Source organism: Hyperolius riggenbachi, chromosome 1, assembly GCF_040937935.1.
Source record: "Hyperolius riggenbachi isolate aHypRig1 chromosome 1, aHypRig1.pri, whole genome shotgun sequence".
Lineage (NCBI taxonomy): Eukaryota > Metazoa > Chordata > Amphibia > Anura > Hyperoliidae > Hyperolius > Hyperolius riggenbachi.
Window position 1 is genome coordinate 419,688,661 of NC_090646.1, and position 18,096 is coordinate 419,706,756.

The following is an 18,096-nucleotide window of genomic DNA, read 5'->3' on the forward strand; positions in this document are numbered from 1 at the left end:
ATGGCTTATTATTACGGCTAGACTGACTTGCTACCACCAGCTATTGCAAATCTACTATACTGTGGAAGTCATACATCTAAGACTTGGATACAAATGATTGATAATCGCCTGAAGCTATATGATTCTTCCTACTTATGTGTTTGCAACTACTGGAACTGTTAATATAGGTTCAGCCTTATATTGAGGACTGTTAGTGAGCCAATCCAATGAATTAACTATTGCAACACCCAGAGCTCTGTGGTATATCTCAATTGCATGCAATATTTTCCTGTGGAATGAATGTCGTGCATGTATGTATGGAGCAGGTGTGAAAGCGGGGATGTGCCGTGCCATTCCTGGGGTTCACATTAGCATGTTTTATGGAACACGGACATACGGATCAGGCCAGCTGGATCGAGTGAAAATGGTCCGTTTTACAGCCAGTGTGTTGTAAAACGTCTGTTTTCATTGGTTCCTATATGCTGCAAAATCCTCCGGTTCCGTTCCGCTGAGCAAAGTGGTCCGGAAAATTGGGTCCTGCAGCATTTTTTTGTCTGTTCAGCGGAACGGACCACGGATCCGTACGGCCGGTTCCGTTGGCAAACGCTAATGTGAACCGGGCCTAAGGCTGATTGTTCACAATAACGAATTTTTTGATAAGTGACAAGCAAGGCCTGGATTAACTTTTCTTTATAGTGGTTTTTGCAGATTCAAAGTATCTGAGTTTAAAGAGACTCTGTAACAAATTGTTTATCTTTATTTCTTCTATGCTATAAGTTCCTATGCCTTTTCTAATGTGGTCTGGCTTACTGCAGCTTTTCCTAATTGCACAGTAGCTGTGTTATCTCTGTTATATGATCTAATCTTCTCTCTATAGTCGGCACAGTCAGGCTGAGGCAGTCAGACTGGAATGTGCAGGGCTGCTTGTGATTAGCTAGAAGCTGTACACACCCCCTGCAGGCTCTGTGTGACTAACACACTCTGCTTAGCTGAGCCTATTAGAAGCTGGTTAGTTTGTTTGTAAACACTGCCTAAAACTGGCAATTACAAGCCAGGTTTGCAGCAGAGAATGGCAGAAACAGCACAGAGGGGACCAGGAGCACATAATGAATAGAATGGTATGCTTTTTATTGTAAGAATTTCAGAGTACAGATTCTCTTTAAGGAGCGCAGAAAACTGGTATATCTGCTCATGTAGTGCAGGTGACAGTCAGAGCAGTTGGATCTCCAATTGATTTGCCACTAGAAGACCAGTGTGTGGGGTTTTTTTTGTTTTGTTTTTTAATAGTTTACAAATAATATATTCAGGGTGAATACAATATGACAGTCTTTCAAACACCATACAATTATTGGTAAAGTTGGTCTGAATTTTACAACACATGCAACCTCCCAAAGAAAAAAAATTGAAAAAATTTGGGAAATTCGATCAGATCTCTAGGTTGAATAACATACCAAAAATACTTTTTCTGTACAACCGGTCATTTTTATCAATTGCGGTAAAATATAAAAGAAAAATTGTAACGTGTGGTCACCTTTAGTCTTTTGATTTCCCAAGCCTGACACCACTATTGCCTGTAGCAGATACAAGTATTACTACCCAAGCTCACAAGAAGGTAGCTATTGTGCTTGTACTTTAACCATTTAGGGACAATGTAACGCATTAAAACGTCATGTTCGCCGCTATTAATGGCAACAGGACGTTTTAATAAGTTACATTGTAACTCTGCTGCTGTGTGCGAGCGGGCGCGCTCCCGCTGCGCGCGCACGTCGGGTCCCGCGGCTTGGTGATTGGACCAGGGAATCACATGGTCCCTGGGCCAATCAAGTGCCAGTAACAAGGCAGATCATTGTTACAAGCCAGTAACAATGATCTGTCCTGTAGTGTCAGTAAACAAAGTTGCTTTCTCCCTCCCAGCTCATCTGTCACCTCAGACTGCTGTCAATCAGCATTCAGAGGTGACAGGAGCTGTGAGGGAGAAAGACTGTGTTTGTGGTAGGATTTTTATATTTTTAAATAAAATTTTATCCCCATACTTTTTTATTAACCCCTTATCCTCCCCCTCCTTTGCCATTTACTGGTTTTCTGTTTTATTTTAGTACTTTTTAGTACTTCTTAGTACTTTTCTGTACTTTTTCACCCCTCTTTTACCCTTACTCTGATATTTCTATCTATACTTTCTATCTATATTCTTTCTTTTCATCTTCATATAAAAACAAAAAAACAAAAAAACAAAAAAAATCTTTCTGTTATTGATCAATCGCTTGGTTGATCGATCGATCTGTCTGTCTGTCTGTCTATCCCATCCATCCCATCCATCCATCCATCCCATCCATCCATCCCATCCATCCATCCATCCATCCATCTATCTATCTATCTATCCCCTTTGCTTACTATGGCGAGGAGACTGTATTCTGTTGAGGAGGCAGCCGTCTACCTTCAGCAGAGCAGCAGCAGTGGGGACGATTCAGGGAGCGAATGGCACCCAACGAGCAGCAGCTCTGAGTCAGATTCTGACAGTTCAGAGAGCGTTGGGCAGCCGTCTCGCCGCTTCAGGAGGGATGATGAGTCCACTGTTCAGGGCCCTTCAGAATCCACCGCAGGGGGCTCGGTGGGTAGCACAGCTGCAGCTAGCAGCACAGGCCAGAGGGGAACCACTGTCCAGGGCCCTTCAGATGCCACCGCAGGGGGCTCAGTGGGTAGCACTACTGCAGCTAGCAGCAGAGGCCAAAGGGGAGCCAGGCAAAGGCAGGTACGCCCACCGGTACCTGAGGACATAATTCGGGGCACCTGGTCACCCGCTAACCTTGTAGCACCCAACATCCCGCCTTTTACAGGGGCAAGCGAAATATTAGTGCCCACTGACAACTTCGGGCCTGCTGACTTCTTCCAGCTCTTTGTGGGTGATGATTTGCTGCAGCACATTGTGGAGCAAACCAATTTGTTTGCACAGCAGTATATTGCCCAGAAGCCCACCTGCTACTTGGCTGAGAAATGGGAGCCCACCACCATACCTGAGCTAAAGGTGTTTCTGGCCCTAACACTACACATGGGCATACTCCAACAGCCAGAAATAAGACTGTACTGGTCTAAGGACTTTATGCACGCAACACCCCTGTTTCCAGCTTCCATGAGCAGGCAGCGCTATGAGGCTCTTATGAAGTGCCTGCACTTTGCCGACAATTCGGACAATGTCCCCAAAGGTGATCCTGGCCATGACAAGCTTTTTAAGCTGAGGCCCATACTCACCCACCTCAGTACAAAATTTAGCGAGGTGTACACCCCAGAGAGAGAGGTTGCAGTGGATGAATCCCTCCTACCCTTCCATGGCAGATTAGGGATAAAACAATATATCCCAAGTAAGGCTGCCAAGTATGGGATAAAATTTTATAAACTTTGTGAGAGCAGCACTGGCTACACCTATTCTTTTTTTCTGTATGAGGGCAAAGATAGCCATTTGCAACCAGCTGGGTGCCCACCATACATGCCAACCAGTGGGAAAATTGTGGTGGAACTAGCCAACCCACTCCTCCACCAAGGCTATCATCTGTACGTGGATAACTTCTACACCAGCATTCCCCTTTTCAAATTTTTATATTCTGCAGAGACTGGTGCCTGTGGGACAGTGAGGCCAAACCGCAAAGGCCTCCCACCACAGGTGGTTAATAAAAAATTATCGAAAGGGGAAACACACAGTCTCAGAAGTGGTGAGCTCCTGGCTATAAAATTCAGGGACAAGAGAGACGTCATGGTCCTGACTTCAATCCACACTGAAGAAGTGGTTCCTGTCACAACCTCCAGAGAGCGGATCGAGAAGCCAATGGCATTGGTCGACTACACAAAAAATATGGGTGCGGTGGATCTTGCGGACCAAATGCTCTCCTACTACTTTTTTTAAAAAAAAAAAAGAGGGCCTGGTACAAAAAAGTTTTTTTTTACCTCCTGCAGATGGCCATGCACAACGCATTTGTGCTTTATAAAAAGAAATGCCACGGTGACAGCTACCTCCCGTTTATGCGACAAGCTTTAAGATCGCTGATCAATGAAAGCGTACACCTTATGGAGGAATACAATCCAATGCAACTGGATGGAGCAGTTCGCCTAAGGGGAAAACATTTTCCTGCCCTGATCCCCCCGAACCCAATTAAGGCGAAGCCACAGAAGCGATGCCGGGTGTGCACCAAGCACAAGAGGCGGAAAGACAGCAGATACCACTGCCCAAAGTGCCCCTCACAGCCGGGACTCTGCGTTGCCGGCTGCTTTGAGGCATACCATACCCTCAGCAGCTATTAGACTTTATTTTTTATTTTATTTTTTTTTCTTCGTTACCCTAAATTTTCACTGGACTTTTTCCTCTCTACTTTTATTTGCCACTTACTGTCCCTCAAAGGAACTCACAATTACCACTAGTTAACATTACCACCTTTTTTGGGGGTGTGGGAGGAAACCCAGAAGCTTAGAGGAAACCCAAGACTCCTACAACCTGCAAATAGTTTTTTCCCATTTGGACTTGCTGCTGCAAGGCGAGAGTGTTTGCCACAGGACTTTACTCTGCAGACCACCCCCCATCTTCTGACCACTGGCTTTCCTTGGCGTATGACCTCTGGCCTTTCTCCATCCTGCTAGACCTGCAATGGTGAGTTCCAATGTATCTGTCATTCATGTTATGGATAGTGATTTAGGCCTCACCTAAATTATTCTATTTGCAACTGAGTAGGCCTGAGTCTCTAGTTTTCAGAATGGTAACATTTGTGTCTTTTATTGAATGGTCTTACACTCCTGGGGCTTTGAGAAGAAAGAATTACATTGTTGCATTTGGTAAAAAAAGGGCCTTAAAAAATACATTGGCGCTGCTCATGATTAACAGTGTATTATGTGGCCAAAACACTATCTGATGATGTGTATAGGGTATCATTTTAACCGTGACAAGCAAGAGAAAAGAATTTGGGGTGTTTGAGAGATTATGCATATGTCATTTGAATTGTTTTTTCATGCCAAAGTAAAGAAAACTGTAAAAAAAAAACATTTTCAAAGTTACGGTGCAATTTCATCAAAACCGCAAAAGTGCAAATGTTACTCAATATGTATATTTGGGTAGGTCTGGTTCTCTAGTTTTCAGAATGGTATAATTTATGACCTATATCCAATGTTCTGAGACACCAGGGGTTTTGCTAGGAAAGTATGACTGTATTGTTTCTGGTGCAAAAAATGGCCTTGAAAAATACATTGGCGCTGCTCATGATTAACAGTGTATTATGTGGCCAAAACATTATCTGATGATGTGTATAGGGTATCATTTTAACCGTGACAAGCAAGAGAAGAGAATTTGGGGTGTTTGAGAGATTATGCATATGTCATTTGAATTGTTTTTTCATGCCAAAGTAAAGAAAACTGTAAAAAAAAACATTTTTTAAGTTACGGTGCAATTTCATCAAAACCGCAAAAGTGCAAATGTTACAAAATATGTATATTTGGGTAGGTCTGGTTCTCTAGTTTTCAGAATGGTATAATTTATGACCTATATCCAATGTTCTGAGACACCAGGGGTTTTGCTGGGAAAGTATGACTGTATTGTTTCTGGTGCAAAAAATGGCCTTGAAAAATACATTGTGCTGCTCATGATTAACAGTGTATTATGTGGCCAAAACACTATCTGATGATGTGTATAGGGTATCATTTTAACCGTGACAAGCAAGAGAAGATAATTTGGGGTGTTTGAGAGATTATGCATATGTCATTTGATTTAGATTTTTTGGCAAACTGAATGAGAAGCAATAAAACTGTTATTTCCATATACTCTGTACCAAAATAAAACACTTGTAAAAAACACCAAAAGTGACAGAATTGAAAACCGAATGCATAAATAGTTACCTTAGGGACTCAGCTTTTAAAATATGTATGCTATGAGGGTGAACTACTGTTATATTTGCAAATAAGGGCTTGAATTCATTGGTAGTATGCAATGAGAAAACAAAAACACAACATAGGAAAAATACACCTTTATTTCCAAATAATATATTGTCACCATACTTTGCACTAGGGACATAATTTATATATTGTAATAACCAGGACAAATAGGCAGATAAAATGTGTGTGTTTTATGCACATTAGCAGTGTTTATTTTAAAACTATAGGGGATGAAAATGGAGAAATTGTGTATTTTTTCATTTTTTTCCTTGTTTTTCCCTTTAAAATGCATAAAAAGAAAAGGTATTACTGAAAATAAATATCGCCTCCAAAAAGCCTATTTAGTGGCAATAAAAACAAGGTATTGATCAATTTGCTGTGATAAGTAGTGAAAAAGTTATTGGTGAATGAAAGGGAGGAGCGCTGAAAGGTGAAAATTGCTCTGGTCCGTTAGGGTAAAAACCCTTGGGGGTGAACTGGTTAAAAGTACCAGTAATAAATCTTATGTGTGGCTAAGAAAACAACATCTGAGCGGAGGGAACAGATAAACAATGAAGGTGTCTGTATGGGAAATGAAAAATGTTATAGTGTACCTAAATTAACATGGGATATGATAAGATAAACATTTATACATGAGGTTAGTACCTATCCTGCTAAGAGCTTGCCTGTATAAAATTTCTATTTTTTATTTTGCAAGAGTTAAAAAACTGTGATTTTATCTATGAAAATGAGGCAGCTGAACTGCAGTTAGTGCAGTCGTGGGACTCTGAAAAAGTAGCCAGAAAGCAAACACTTTTCGCTGTCAACACATAGACTCCTAATAGGGATAGGGCATAATTACTAAATGCTGCTTAAAGTCCAATGCACATGTAGTGCACTGAAATTTTACAGGCTTTTGCGCAAATGATGTAGCACACATTGCACAAATAGTGCAAGTTGTGTTACCTAGGCCTAAGTAATGTACATTATGCTATTTGCATACTGCATGATATACTGGTAACACGGGTTGTGCATTTGCGTTATCTCAGTTACGTAAATATCGATAAAGTTGCCATGTGATGTGTGTGCATGGTAATTTTATATATACCCTATAGTGCTGACTTCAAATGGTATGATAAATTCTGCCGCCTGGGAACTAAATGAACCAAATTCTACACACTATAATGAAAGCAATTGAAAAAAAAGGTGCAAGAGTGCAGGAACATTTACCATTCCTGCTACGATTATCATCTCATTAATTTATTTTCAGTTCAGGTTTACTTAATGCTGGGAATACACCATACAATTTTATGTTAGAGTTTCTGTTAGATTTAGCTGCCAGATAGATAATTTCCAACATGTTGGAAATTATCTATCTAACCATCTATCTACTGAGCAATTAGGCATTGTTCTACTCGGCAGGAGATGACCAGAAGACAATGCACCTGACATAATAAACAGTCTCTACAGAAAATAATCTAATTACAGTAAAGAGGCCCATACACTCAGCCAATTAGTGGCCGATCGATCGATCAAAATCAATTGCCGATTGTTCGATTTGCGGCCAATTTCGATCGATTTCAATCGATCTGACATGCTAGAAAATCTAGGTCGATCTGTTGAGATTGCTTATCAATTTGCATTGGACCTAATGGAAATCTGATGGCAAAAAATGCCATCAGATTGATTTTCAATAGATTTCATAATGACATCTATTGAAAATCTGTTCCTAGTAAAAAATGTTCCTAAACACATCAGATAGATCAGAAAATCTATGTGATGATCTATCTGCTGCTAATCTAACGAGTGTATGGCCACCTTAAATCTAACAGAAAATCTAACAGAAAAATCTAACAGAAAATTGTATGGAGTATTTCCATCATTAAACAACTAAATTTTGAGTTTCATAAGAGCAGGTTTTAACCTTTAACACCAATATATGAATATGAGATGCCAGGAAATTCCCTTTTAAAATTAGGACTATAGATACAATTGTCTATGTTATTCTTATTTTCACTTCAGATTTGCTTTAAAAGCTGACTTAAACGGGCAATAAGCACATCCAAAATTCAGTATTTACATTGGAGGCAGCAAAACCTGTAAGAATAAAAACACAACTAATTTTCAGAGATGATAGGACTGTCTCGACAAAAGCTAGAGACATGATATACGATCACCCAAAAACTCATTCAAACAGGCACTGTTGTAAAAAAAAAAAATAATTATAAGCATTTTCTTTTCTGCAGTTCCACTTCAGTCTCTGAAAAGCCAAATTAGAAGAGTCATGTTTATTACTATCGCACCTGTAGTGCAGCTAGGGCAACCAAAACCACATCCTATCGCTGACACAGTAATCCTGCACTTATATGAGGAGCTTAATAAATGAAAAGGGAGTGGATCATATAGTTTTGCCTGAAGCAGGTGGCCACTTACTTAGCTGATTAAAACTGGATACAGTCAACCTGTTCTTGTTGCTTTCTTCCTCCTCACCCTCCCAGCTGCTGCAGCCTGCCGGTTCAGAGCTCATCTCAGTGTTTAGGGAACAACCATCGACGGTAATTACCTACAGGGGAAATCAGCCATAAATAAGGATATCTTGTTTAAGATAAAGAGAAACACTGGATCTCCTGTTCCGAACAGGTCAGCCTACAGCAATGTTTACACCTACCAGCAAAGTCACCTTGCCTAGAATAGCACTGCCGTATAGCAAACCCCCTTCTGCAATACATGTGTACACAAGCAAAAATGTGTTTGATGTCAGGTTCATTTATCTATAATAATCATTTCCAAGTTGTCTTCTGTATGTATATATGTATGTCCATCCGCCCGACACTAACCCCCTCCTGTCCCATGCTCCGTGCATATGGGGGCGGTTGCAATGTGTATCTAACTGGCTCACAGTTTTTTCAGCTGTTTGTCTTTTCAAATCAATAAAAATATGTGCAGTGTGCTAAAAACCAACTTGTTTAGCTTTATAAGTACTTAATTGCTTAAAGTGGATCCGAGATGAACTTTTATTCATTGCATAATTGTGTTCCTTGCATATAGTTTATAGGGCATTCCTCAAGCCAAATACTTTGTTTTGTTTTAATACTCTAATTCCCTATAAACTAAACAAGCCTTGCCCACAGCTTCTCCAAAATGCCAAGGCACTCAGACCCATGTAGCAAGGGCGTATGGGAGCTCAGTCTAGGCAGGAGGAGGAGGCTACTAGCCAGAGATTTCAGAGGCAGAGGGGAGGGGGGAGTAATTTTTCCCAGGCTGAGGGGTGGAGATGCAGTTGCAGATTACCTGTGTAATGATGACAAACAGAACATGGTCGCTTTCATTGTATCACAGGAATAAATGATCATATACTGTTGAAGCTTTAGATAAGATATATAAACAAGTTACTTGTTATAGTTAGTTTTTCATCTCAGATCCGCTTTAAAGGACAACCGAGGTGACATGTCACATGATGAGATAGACGTGTATTTACAGTGCCAAGCAAACAAATAACTTGTCTGTATTCATTTTTTTTCTTTCTCTGCCTGAAAGAGTTAAACATCAGGTATGCAAGGGACAGTTTCTGTAAGGGTCGGGACCGGGTCGGACTGGGTCAGACTATAGCATAACCCTCACTGATAAGTAATTACAGCCATAATACACTTTCCTCTAAGTAAATTGCTTCTGAGAGCAGGAAAGAGATGACAAGGGACATTAATTCATAATATATAGTAATATATTAATGTTTTATTGAGCAGAGACAATGAAACAGTAAAAACTTAAAAACTAGATTTAAATATTAAATAAAACTGTGAGATATCAAAAAAGTCATTTTAAGGAGAAGGAGGATAGATAAAATAGTTTTTCGCATTCGTTTATTTTCACCTCGGATGTCCTTTAAAGAGAACCTGAGACAAGAGGGGTAAAAGAATTCATTCCTCCAGCCCCATGACCACCGTTGCCTCCAACGCCGACCTCCCAAGTGCCTGCTTAAGCCCTGGTGATCCGTCTTCAGTCACATCGGTCAGGCTCTTTTGCGCATGCACGGCCCAGCATGTAGGAAGTCCCAGGTAAGTATGAATTTTTTTATCCCCCTGGTCTCTGGTTAGCTTAAAACAACGTTCCTGTATACTGTACATTCCTTTTCTTCCTCATATATTCATGGTTGTAGAGGTCTACATTCACTGGCCACTTTATTAGGTACACCTTGTTATTACAGAGTTGGACCCCTCTGCTTTAGAACTGCTTTACTTGTTTGTGGCATATTCAGGTGCTAGAAAAATATTAGTAAAATATTTCAGTCCATATTGACATGTGAGCACCATGCAGTTGTTGCAGATTTGTTGGCTGCACATCCATGATGCAAATCTGCCGCCATTCCACCACATACCAAGGAATCACAAGAAGAGGAGTACACTGTGGTCATAAAGTGACAGACATGGTCAGCAACATTACTCAGGTAAGCTGCAGCATGTTTTACAATGCTCAGTTGGTACTAAAAGGCCCATAGTGTGGAAAGAAAATGTCCTCCACACCATTACACCACCAAGGGCCGGTTTTCCCATGGCCGGTTTTAGTGACTATGCAGCCCCACTAACTTGGGGCCCCTATAAGTGGCATTAGGGAGGATAGGGTAAAGGCCCTTTTATTTCTGCCAAATCTTCTCCCCCCATGGACCCCAGATATTTTCCCAACTATATGGTGATTCCCGAAGCCCCTGAAGAATTTTTGGCCGTCGCTCTCCCCTATTCCTCCAAGTGCCCGGAGGCTTCCACTATGTGATTGTATTGAGACTTCCTATTGCCATCATATGAACTTTCTTGTGATTTTTATATTGAGACTTTCACTATGTGATTTTGGTATTGAGACTTCCTACTGGCATAAGAACTTCCCCATGTTTTTGTATTGAGACTTCCACGATATTATTTTTGTTTTGAGACTTCGTTAAAAAATATTGTTTGCCCTTATTATATCACGGGTGCCGCAAAAACCGCTAATGATATTGTGCTCTCGCTGCACCCTTTTTTAACTGCATAGAGCACCATATCATGAATCGAAGCAGGTAAAACGGGGTGCATCCGGCAAATATGCGCCCTTTTACCTGCTTGGATTTAGCATACCTTGGCTACAATGAATGGTTATTTGAACTGCATAAGCCACCCCCATACTGTAGCTATTATTTAACACCAGGATTCCCATTGTTACATAAACAGCTCTCTCATAACACCATAAAGGATAATACAATCTTTGGAAAAGTCTTACAGGCACTTGAAGTTGAGTCCGCTTCCTCTTTTCTCTAGAAGATCTTCGGAAGGTGTTTCGAAGTTTTTCCTTTGCCCTTTCTATCTGAGAGGTCTCTGAAGGTTTTGTTAACTCTGCAAACAAGTTAAATAATGCATTGATAAGATTGAACTACATAAGCAGAATTAATAAAGGGAAAATCTTTTTTGTTAGAAGATTGTAATAAACAAATGTTGATGATGTCTTAAGGTTACCACACATTTAGCGATGATGGGCAGATCCGACCGAGGGAGAAATCTCTCTCTTAATCAAATCTGATCGAATCAAATATACTTCCGGGATTCTCCATAGACGCGCGCCATGTGGAAATTGATGCCAAAGGGATATTATTGCTTTTTTTAACTAACAGATTAAATACCTCAGTGAAGCAACATAAAGGGATCAATTATCCTGTACACAATGCAAGCAAAAGTGTTTAGTGGTAGTAACGTGGCCACGTGTGTCACGCCTTATGTCACAAATGCACGCCCTTACTAGGCAACGTGGGGCTCGCATGTATGGACAGCAGTGTATTTGGAGCAGTGGAGGCCGCGGATAGGTAATGTATAAGTTGCACTGGGCACCGTGGGGACATTTAAAGGAATACTATCGATTCACATCTTTTTTTCAATTGACACAGGAATTGTTTGGGAAGTGCTGCTAAGTACTGGTGTATACATTTTAGTAGCAACTTCTTTGTTTACTGTTAGCAAAATACATTCAAAGTTTACTGACGCCAAAACTGATGGCTGACTGAGCCATGAGGAGAGGGGAAATTCCCCTCACACTTGATCAGTTAACTCTATAGGCTCGATTCACAAAGCGGTGCTAACCCAGTTAGAGACTTTGGGCTCGATTCACAAAGCGGTGCTAACCCAGTTAGAGACTTTAGGCATGATAACCATTGCACCACTCTGGTGAAAAGCCAGTTTAGGTGTGATAAGTTTAGGCATGATAAGTTTAGATAAGTTTAGATCGCTTGCAAAGTCCCGCACGCAAAGCAGCGCCATTAAACTTTATACGAAGTGCACCAGTCTTTGCTAGCGAAAAACTTTTGATCAGCTGTGCACTGCGGTGCTAACGCAGTTGGCGCTTAAACTTATCATGCCTAAACTTATCACACCTAGGGCTCAATTCACAAAGCGGTGCTAACCCAGTTAGAGACTTTAGGCATGATAACCATTGCACCATGCTGGTGAAAAGCCAGTTTAGGCATGATAAGTTTAGGTGTGATAAGTTTAGGTGTGATAAGTTTAGGCATGCTAAGTTTAGATAAGTGTAGATAGTGTGCAAAGTCCCGCACACAAAGCAGCGCCATTAAACTCTATGCGATGTGCACCAGACTTTGCTAGTGCAAAACTTTTGATCAGCTGTGCACTGCGGTGCTAACGCAGTTGGTGCTTAAACTTATCATGCCTAAACTTATCACACCTAAACTTATCATGCCTAAACTTATCACACCTAAACTTATCACACCTAAACTTATCATGCCTAAACTGAGTTTAGGCATGATAAAGGGCTTTTCACCAGCGTGCTAACTGTTAGCACCGCTTTGTGAATCAGGCCCCTAAACTTAGCATGCCTAAACTTATCACACCTAAACTTATCACACCTAAACTTATCATGCCTAAACTGAGTTTAGGCATGATAAAGGGCTTTTCACCAGGGTGCTAATTGTTAGCACCGCTTTGTGAATAACCATTTTTATCATGCCTAAACTCAGTTTAGGCATGATAAGTTTAGGCATGATAATTTTAGGCATAATAAGTTTAGGCATGCTAAGTTTAGGCATGCTAAGTTTAGATAAGTTTAGATCACATGCAAAGTCCCGCACGCAAAGCAGCACCATTAAACTCTATGCAAAGTGCACCAGACTTTGCTAGCGCAAAACTTTTGATCAGCTGTGCACTGCGGTGCTAACCCAGTTGGTGCTTAAACTTATCACGCCTAAAAACTTATCACACCTGGGGCCTGATTCACAAAGCGGTGCTAACAGTTAGCACGCTGGTGAAAAGCCCTTTATCACGCCTAAACTCAGTTTAGGCATGATAAGTTTAGGTGTGATAAGTTTAGGTGTGATAAGTTTAGGCATGATAAGTTTAAGCACCAACTGTGTTAGCACCGCAGTGCACAGCTGATCAAAAGTTTTACGCTAGCAAAGTCTGGTGCACTTCGTATAAAGTTTAATGGCGCTGCTTTGCGTGCGGGACTTTGCAAGCGATCTAAACTTATCTAAACTTAGCATGCCTAAACTTATCACACCTAAACTTATCACACCTAAACTTATCACGCCTAAACTGGCTTTTCACCAGCGTGGTGCAATGGTTATCATGCCTAAAGTCTCTAACTGGGTTAGCACCGCTTTGTGAATCGAGCCCCTAAACTTATGGGGCTTGATTCACCAAGCGGTGCAAAGTGTTTGCACGCTGGTGAAAAGGCCCTTATCACGCCTAGGGCTCGATTCACAAAGCGGTGCTAACCCAGTTAGAGACTTTAGGCGTGATAACCATTGCACCACGCTGGTGAAAAGCCAGTTTAGGCGTGATAAGTTTAGGTGTGAAAAGTTTAGGCATGATAAGTTTAGGCATGATAAGTTTAGATAAGTTTAGATCACGCGCAAAGTCCCACACGCAAAGCAGCACCATTAAACTCTATGCGAAGGGCACCAGACTTTGCTAGCACAACATTTTTGATCAGCTGTGCACTGCGGTGCTAACCCAGTTGGCACTTAAACTTATCATGCCTAAACTTATCACACCTAAACTTATCATGCCTAAACTTATCACACCTAAACTTATCACACCTAAACTTATCATGCCTAAACTGAGTTTAGGCATGATAAAGGGCTTTTCACCACGGTGCTAACTGTTAGCACCGCTTTGTGAATCAGGACCCTAAACTCACTTTAGGCATGATAAGAAGCAACTCGCGCGAAGTTACCGCGCGTACGCGCGTAGCACCCGACGCTTCGCGCGAAGCTCCCATTAAGCCCTATGGGACTTTGCGCGCGCTCTCACGCGCGTACGCGCGGTAACTTCGCGCGAAGAGCAAGAAAAAGCGGTGATAACTCAGTGGTGAAAAGGTTATCACGCCTAAAGTCTTTTAGGCGTGATAACTGGGTTATCACCGCTTTGTGAATTGAGGCCATCATGTCTAAACTTATCACACCTAAACTTATCATGCCTAAACAGAGTTTAGGCGTGATAAAGGGCTTTTCACCACGGTGCTAACTGTTAGCACCGCTTTATGAATCAGGCCCTATGTGTAACTCTGTGTGTGACAGAGAGAGACAGGACACAGGAGCTGCAGCTGTTGGGAGCTCTGTTTCTGACTGAAGTGTCTGAAGAGAGCAGAGGAAATGTAACTAATTCTCACAGCTTTTTCATATTGTTTTTGCTTTCAGAGTTTGATATATTTGATATTTGCTTTCTGTAGTCTGATATGCAACTCTGGCTGTGCATTGAAACAGACACCCCTTCTGCAATTGTTTTGTCCCAATATAGCTCATTCCTACCCTCAATAAATTACAGCTTTTGCCTCTGATATTTACCATGAAAAGTAGGAAAATGTTTACACAGCTACTTAGACATTATTTGTACATTGTCATTTTAGAACACTTGGGGATCGATAGAATTCCTTTAATATTAGGGAGGGACAGCGCCGGGGTTTCGTCCCGTTTGACGATCGTCCCAAAATTGCATGCCGTTACCGAACAAGTCGGCCCAACATCTTGCAGCATGTGCGATCGACTTTGTGACCAATTTCGGGACCGAAATTGGTCGCATTGTCGGTCGGGTATGCACTTTGCAACACCAGTTTTCATCCGATTTGATTATAATAATCAAATTGAATGGTTGATCGGCCGACAAGTCACCTGATGTATGGCTACATTTAGCCTATTTGCCATTCAATCTTATTAAAAACTAGGTGTCCTGGATTGATGTCTCTGTTTGTGTGATGCATTGTTAGTTGGTTTTTTTCGCTGTTTAAAAACCTGAGTGGTAGCAGTCCGACTAACATTTTTTCCTGCCTTTGTGTGAGCAACCAGACAGTACCATAAGCCACCATTTTATTAACTTTCTTTCTGGGATATATAGAGGTGGAGAAGAGTCCTTTGATCTTCAAAAGGAGGACAAGGGTGAGTTGCAAGGGGGAAGGATTTGCCACCAACACCTCTTCCCACTCTTGACAGCCATGTGGGTTTGTTGCATCTTCCTACTGGCCACAAAGCCTGCATGGCAGAGCGAGGGGAGATGACTATCTGTAGGAGAGCGATACAGGTTTTTTTCTCAGTATAGAAATGTGCAGTCACAAAGTTTGGCATTGCATCACTGGAGCCTGTTTAGATAAATAATGAGAGCGGCACGGTAGAGTGTTGCTCAGAGATATATAGGAAAATGTTCACACACATGCAATATTCCCTATTCATTTCAATGGAGCTGATCGCAGCGCCTGATGTGCAGATATCCATAGTAGTCTATATTCTCTGCGCATCATGGCAAAATTATAAGTTAAACAGAATGTGATTGTGTACACAGTGCTTTACTAAGAAGAGGTCTTGCTTTTTGTAATGGTGGCCACTAATGATCCAATCTTTTTCATCCAATCTTACCAAATCTATGTAGTATAAGGGTAAACTGATTGAATATACTGAATGGATACTTCAGGCAGTTACCTTATATTACATAGAAATGGTAAGATTGGATGAAAAAGATTGGATCATTAGTGGCCACCTTAAGGTTTGCAAATTCAAGCTCAGTGGATTAATCATAACTTCAGACCACAATTTTTTTACCTGCAGTCACTGGCAAGTTATAACTCTAAGAATTAATGTCTAAAAGCAAAACATGTTTGTGATTAGACTGTCATGGAAACCACTTAGCAACTCATTACAGTGTTGCTTCCAGGCCAGTGCAGCAACATGTGGTTACTGTGACAATATGAATAACTGGAATCAGGGCTGGGCTTCTTCTATCACAGTCTACTCTTGCAGATGGTTTCCTTTATGACCAGGTCCCTTTAAGAATCCTGCATGAAGAGAACTGAATCCAAACATTTCCCAAGCCTGGTAATAAATTCTATAGAGTCAAACCCTTCTTAATGTTATAAAAAAAACTTTATTGGAAATTGATGCCAAAGGGAATTTTTTTTTGTTTAACTAACAGATCAAATACTTCAGTGAAGCAACATAAAGGGATCAAGTATCCTGAACACAATGGGCTTGATTCACAAACCTGTGCTAACTATTATCACGTGAAGTGCCACTCGCGGACTTTTGCGCATGCAAAGTCCTGCGATCCCGCATTGACTTTTTTGTAATAATGATTGAGGCCTGCCAAACCTGTGTAGATTAAATGTGCGTCACCAAACATTTTTGCTTGCATGGGACTTGATTCACAAACCTGTGCTAACGGTTAGCACAGGAGTGCTAAACAGTTATCACGTGAAGTACCACTCGCAGACTTTTGTGCGCACAAAGTCCCGCGAGCGGCACTTCACGTACTAACTGTTTAGCACGGGTTTGTGAATCAAGCCCCATGCAAGCAATAGTGTTTGGTGAGGCATATTCAATCTACACAGGTTTGGCAGGCCTCAATCAATATTGCCAAAATGTCAATGGGCGTGATTCACAAAGCTTTTTCACCTGTTTTCCTCTGTTTTTACCTTATCTATGTTACATTTTTTAACTCCCAAAGAGCAAAAACATACTATAATTAAAGCGGTTTAAAACTCTGACAAAATTTTCAACAAAAATGAGTTTTCCTACTTTTTATAACCCATACAATTATAATATTTGCTTTTGTGCACAAGTATTATTATTTATTTAGACATTATAACTTCCCAAAGTTCAGTTTAATTTATTTTTAAAGCTGCTGGTGCATTTTATTCATAACTGTTGTAATTCTGTTGTGAATGCAGCCACCAGGGATTTCTGACCCGAGTTTCACCCCAGGAATCATCAGCTGAAGTCCTGCACAGCCAGAGAATGTTTACATAAATGTATCAAGTAAAGAATGTGTACACAAGATAAGCTTAACAGCAGTTCGGATGCGGTTCTCCCTGCAGAAGAGAGTCAACCCTGTGATGTAACCCTTTGAATGCGGTTTTACTAAAAAAAAAAAAACATTGTGTTAGTATATTATATGCTGTAAATAATCGTTTAGAGCAAAGAAGAAATTCTGGGTTATATTCTGCTTTAAGGTAAAAAAAAGGAATATTGAAATGAAGTTAATCAGGAACAACTTATTTTGAGTGATTCTTTTGCTTGTAAATGTGCTGAAAGGTTATTTTCATCACTTAGGTGATAAATAAGTCATTTATGAGAAGTTTTGTGAATAGAGCCCATTGTACTTATACTTAAAGAGGAACTGTACTAAAACAAAAGGTAATAAATAAAATGGCTTATTTTTTACAATATTCATTTATTAGTCAGTGCAGTGTTTGCCCATTGTAAAATTTTTCCTCAACGTTTCCTCCCTCTGATTTACATTTTTATTTATCACGGGTGGTGACATCTTTGGTGCTGCCAGGTGCATTTCTGCAAAATGTTTGTATACTCAGCGTTCCAAAGCCAGTAGAAAAAAAACTCATGGACTCCTAGGAGGATAATTCCGCATAACTAAACAACCTAGGTTGTAACATCACTTGGAAGGCAGGGCTTCATACTAATATACAGCAATATACTGTACATAGATATAGGACGTGTTTCTGATGCTGTAACCACGACAATTAATGTAAAAATGGGTATCCTGAAACATTTACTACATTCTATTATATGTCATTACAGTGCCTCTTAAAGTATGCTTAAAATTAAATAAATACCAGCTCATCACTGCTGTTTACAAAAAAAAATATCACCAATCAGTGTTTGTTGATGCTGTTAGCACTTCAGTAGATGTGTGGTGACGAGTGTAGGGAAACATTTTACAGCTATGAAAGCACTGGAACGGTTTCAAAGTAAACATTTCA

General features: G+C 40.6%; 1 protein-coding gene across 1 annotated transcript in view; it reads right to left on the reverse strand.

Annotated features, from left to right (window-relative positions):
- TRPM6 (transient receptor potential cation channel subfamily M member 6) overlaps positions 1-18,096 on the reverse strand; it is a 194,711-nt gene that overhangs the window by 85,781 nt on the left and 90,834 nt on the right. The window contains exons 25-26 of the mRNA XM_068242291.1: positions 11,110-11,222; positions 8,296-8,425 (exon numbers count right to left, since the gene is read on the reverse strand). Of these exons, the coding sequence (XP_068098392.1) occupies positions 8,296-8,425; positions 11,110-11,222 (243 nt within the window). The remainder of the gene's footprint in view (positions 1-8,295; positions 8,426-11,109; positions 11,223-18,096) is intronic.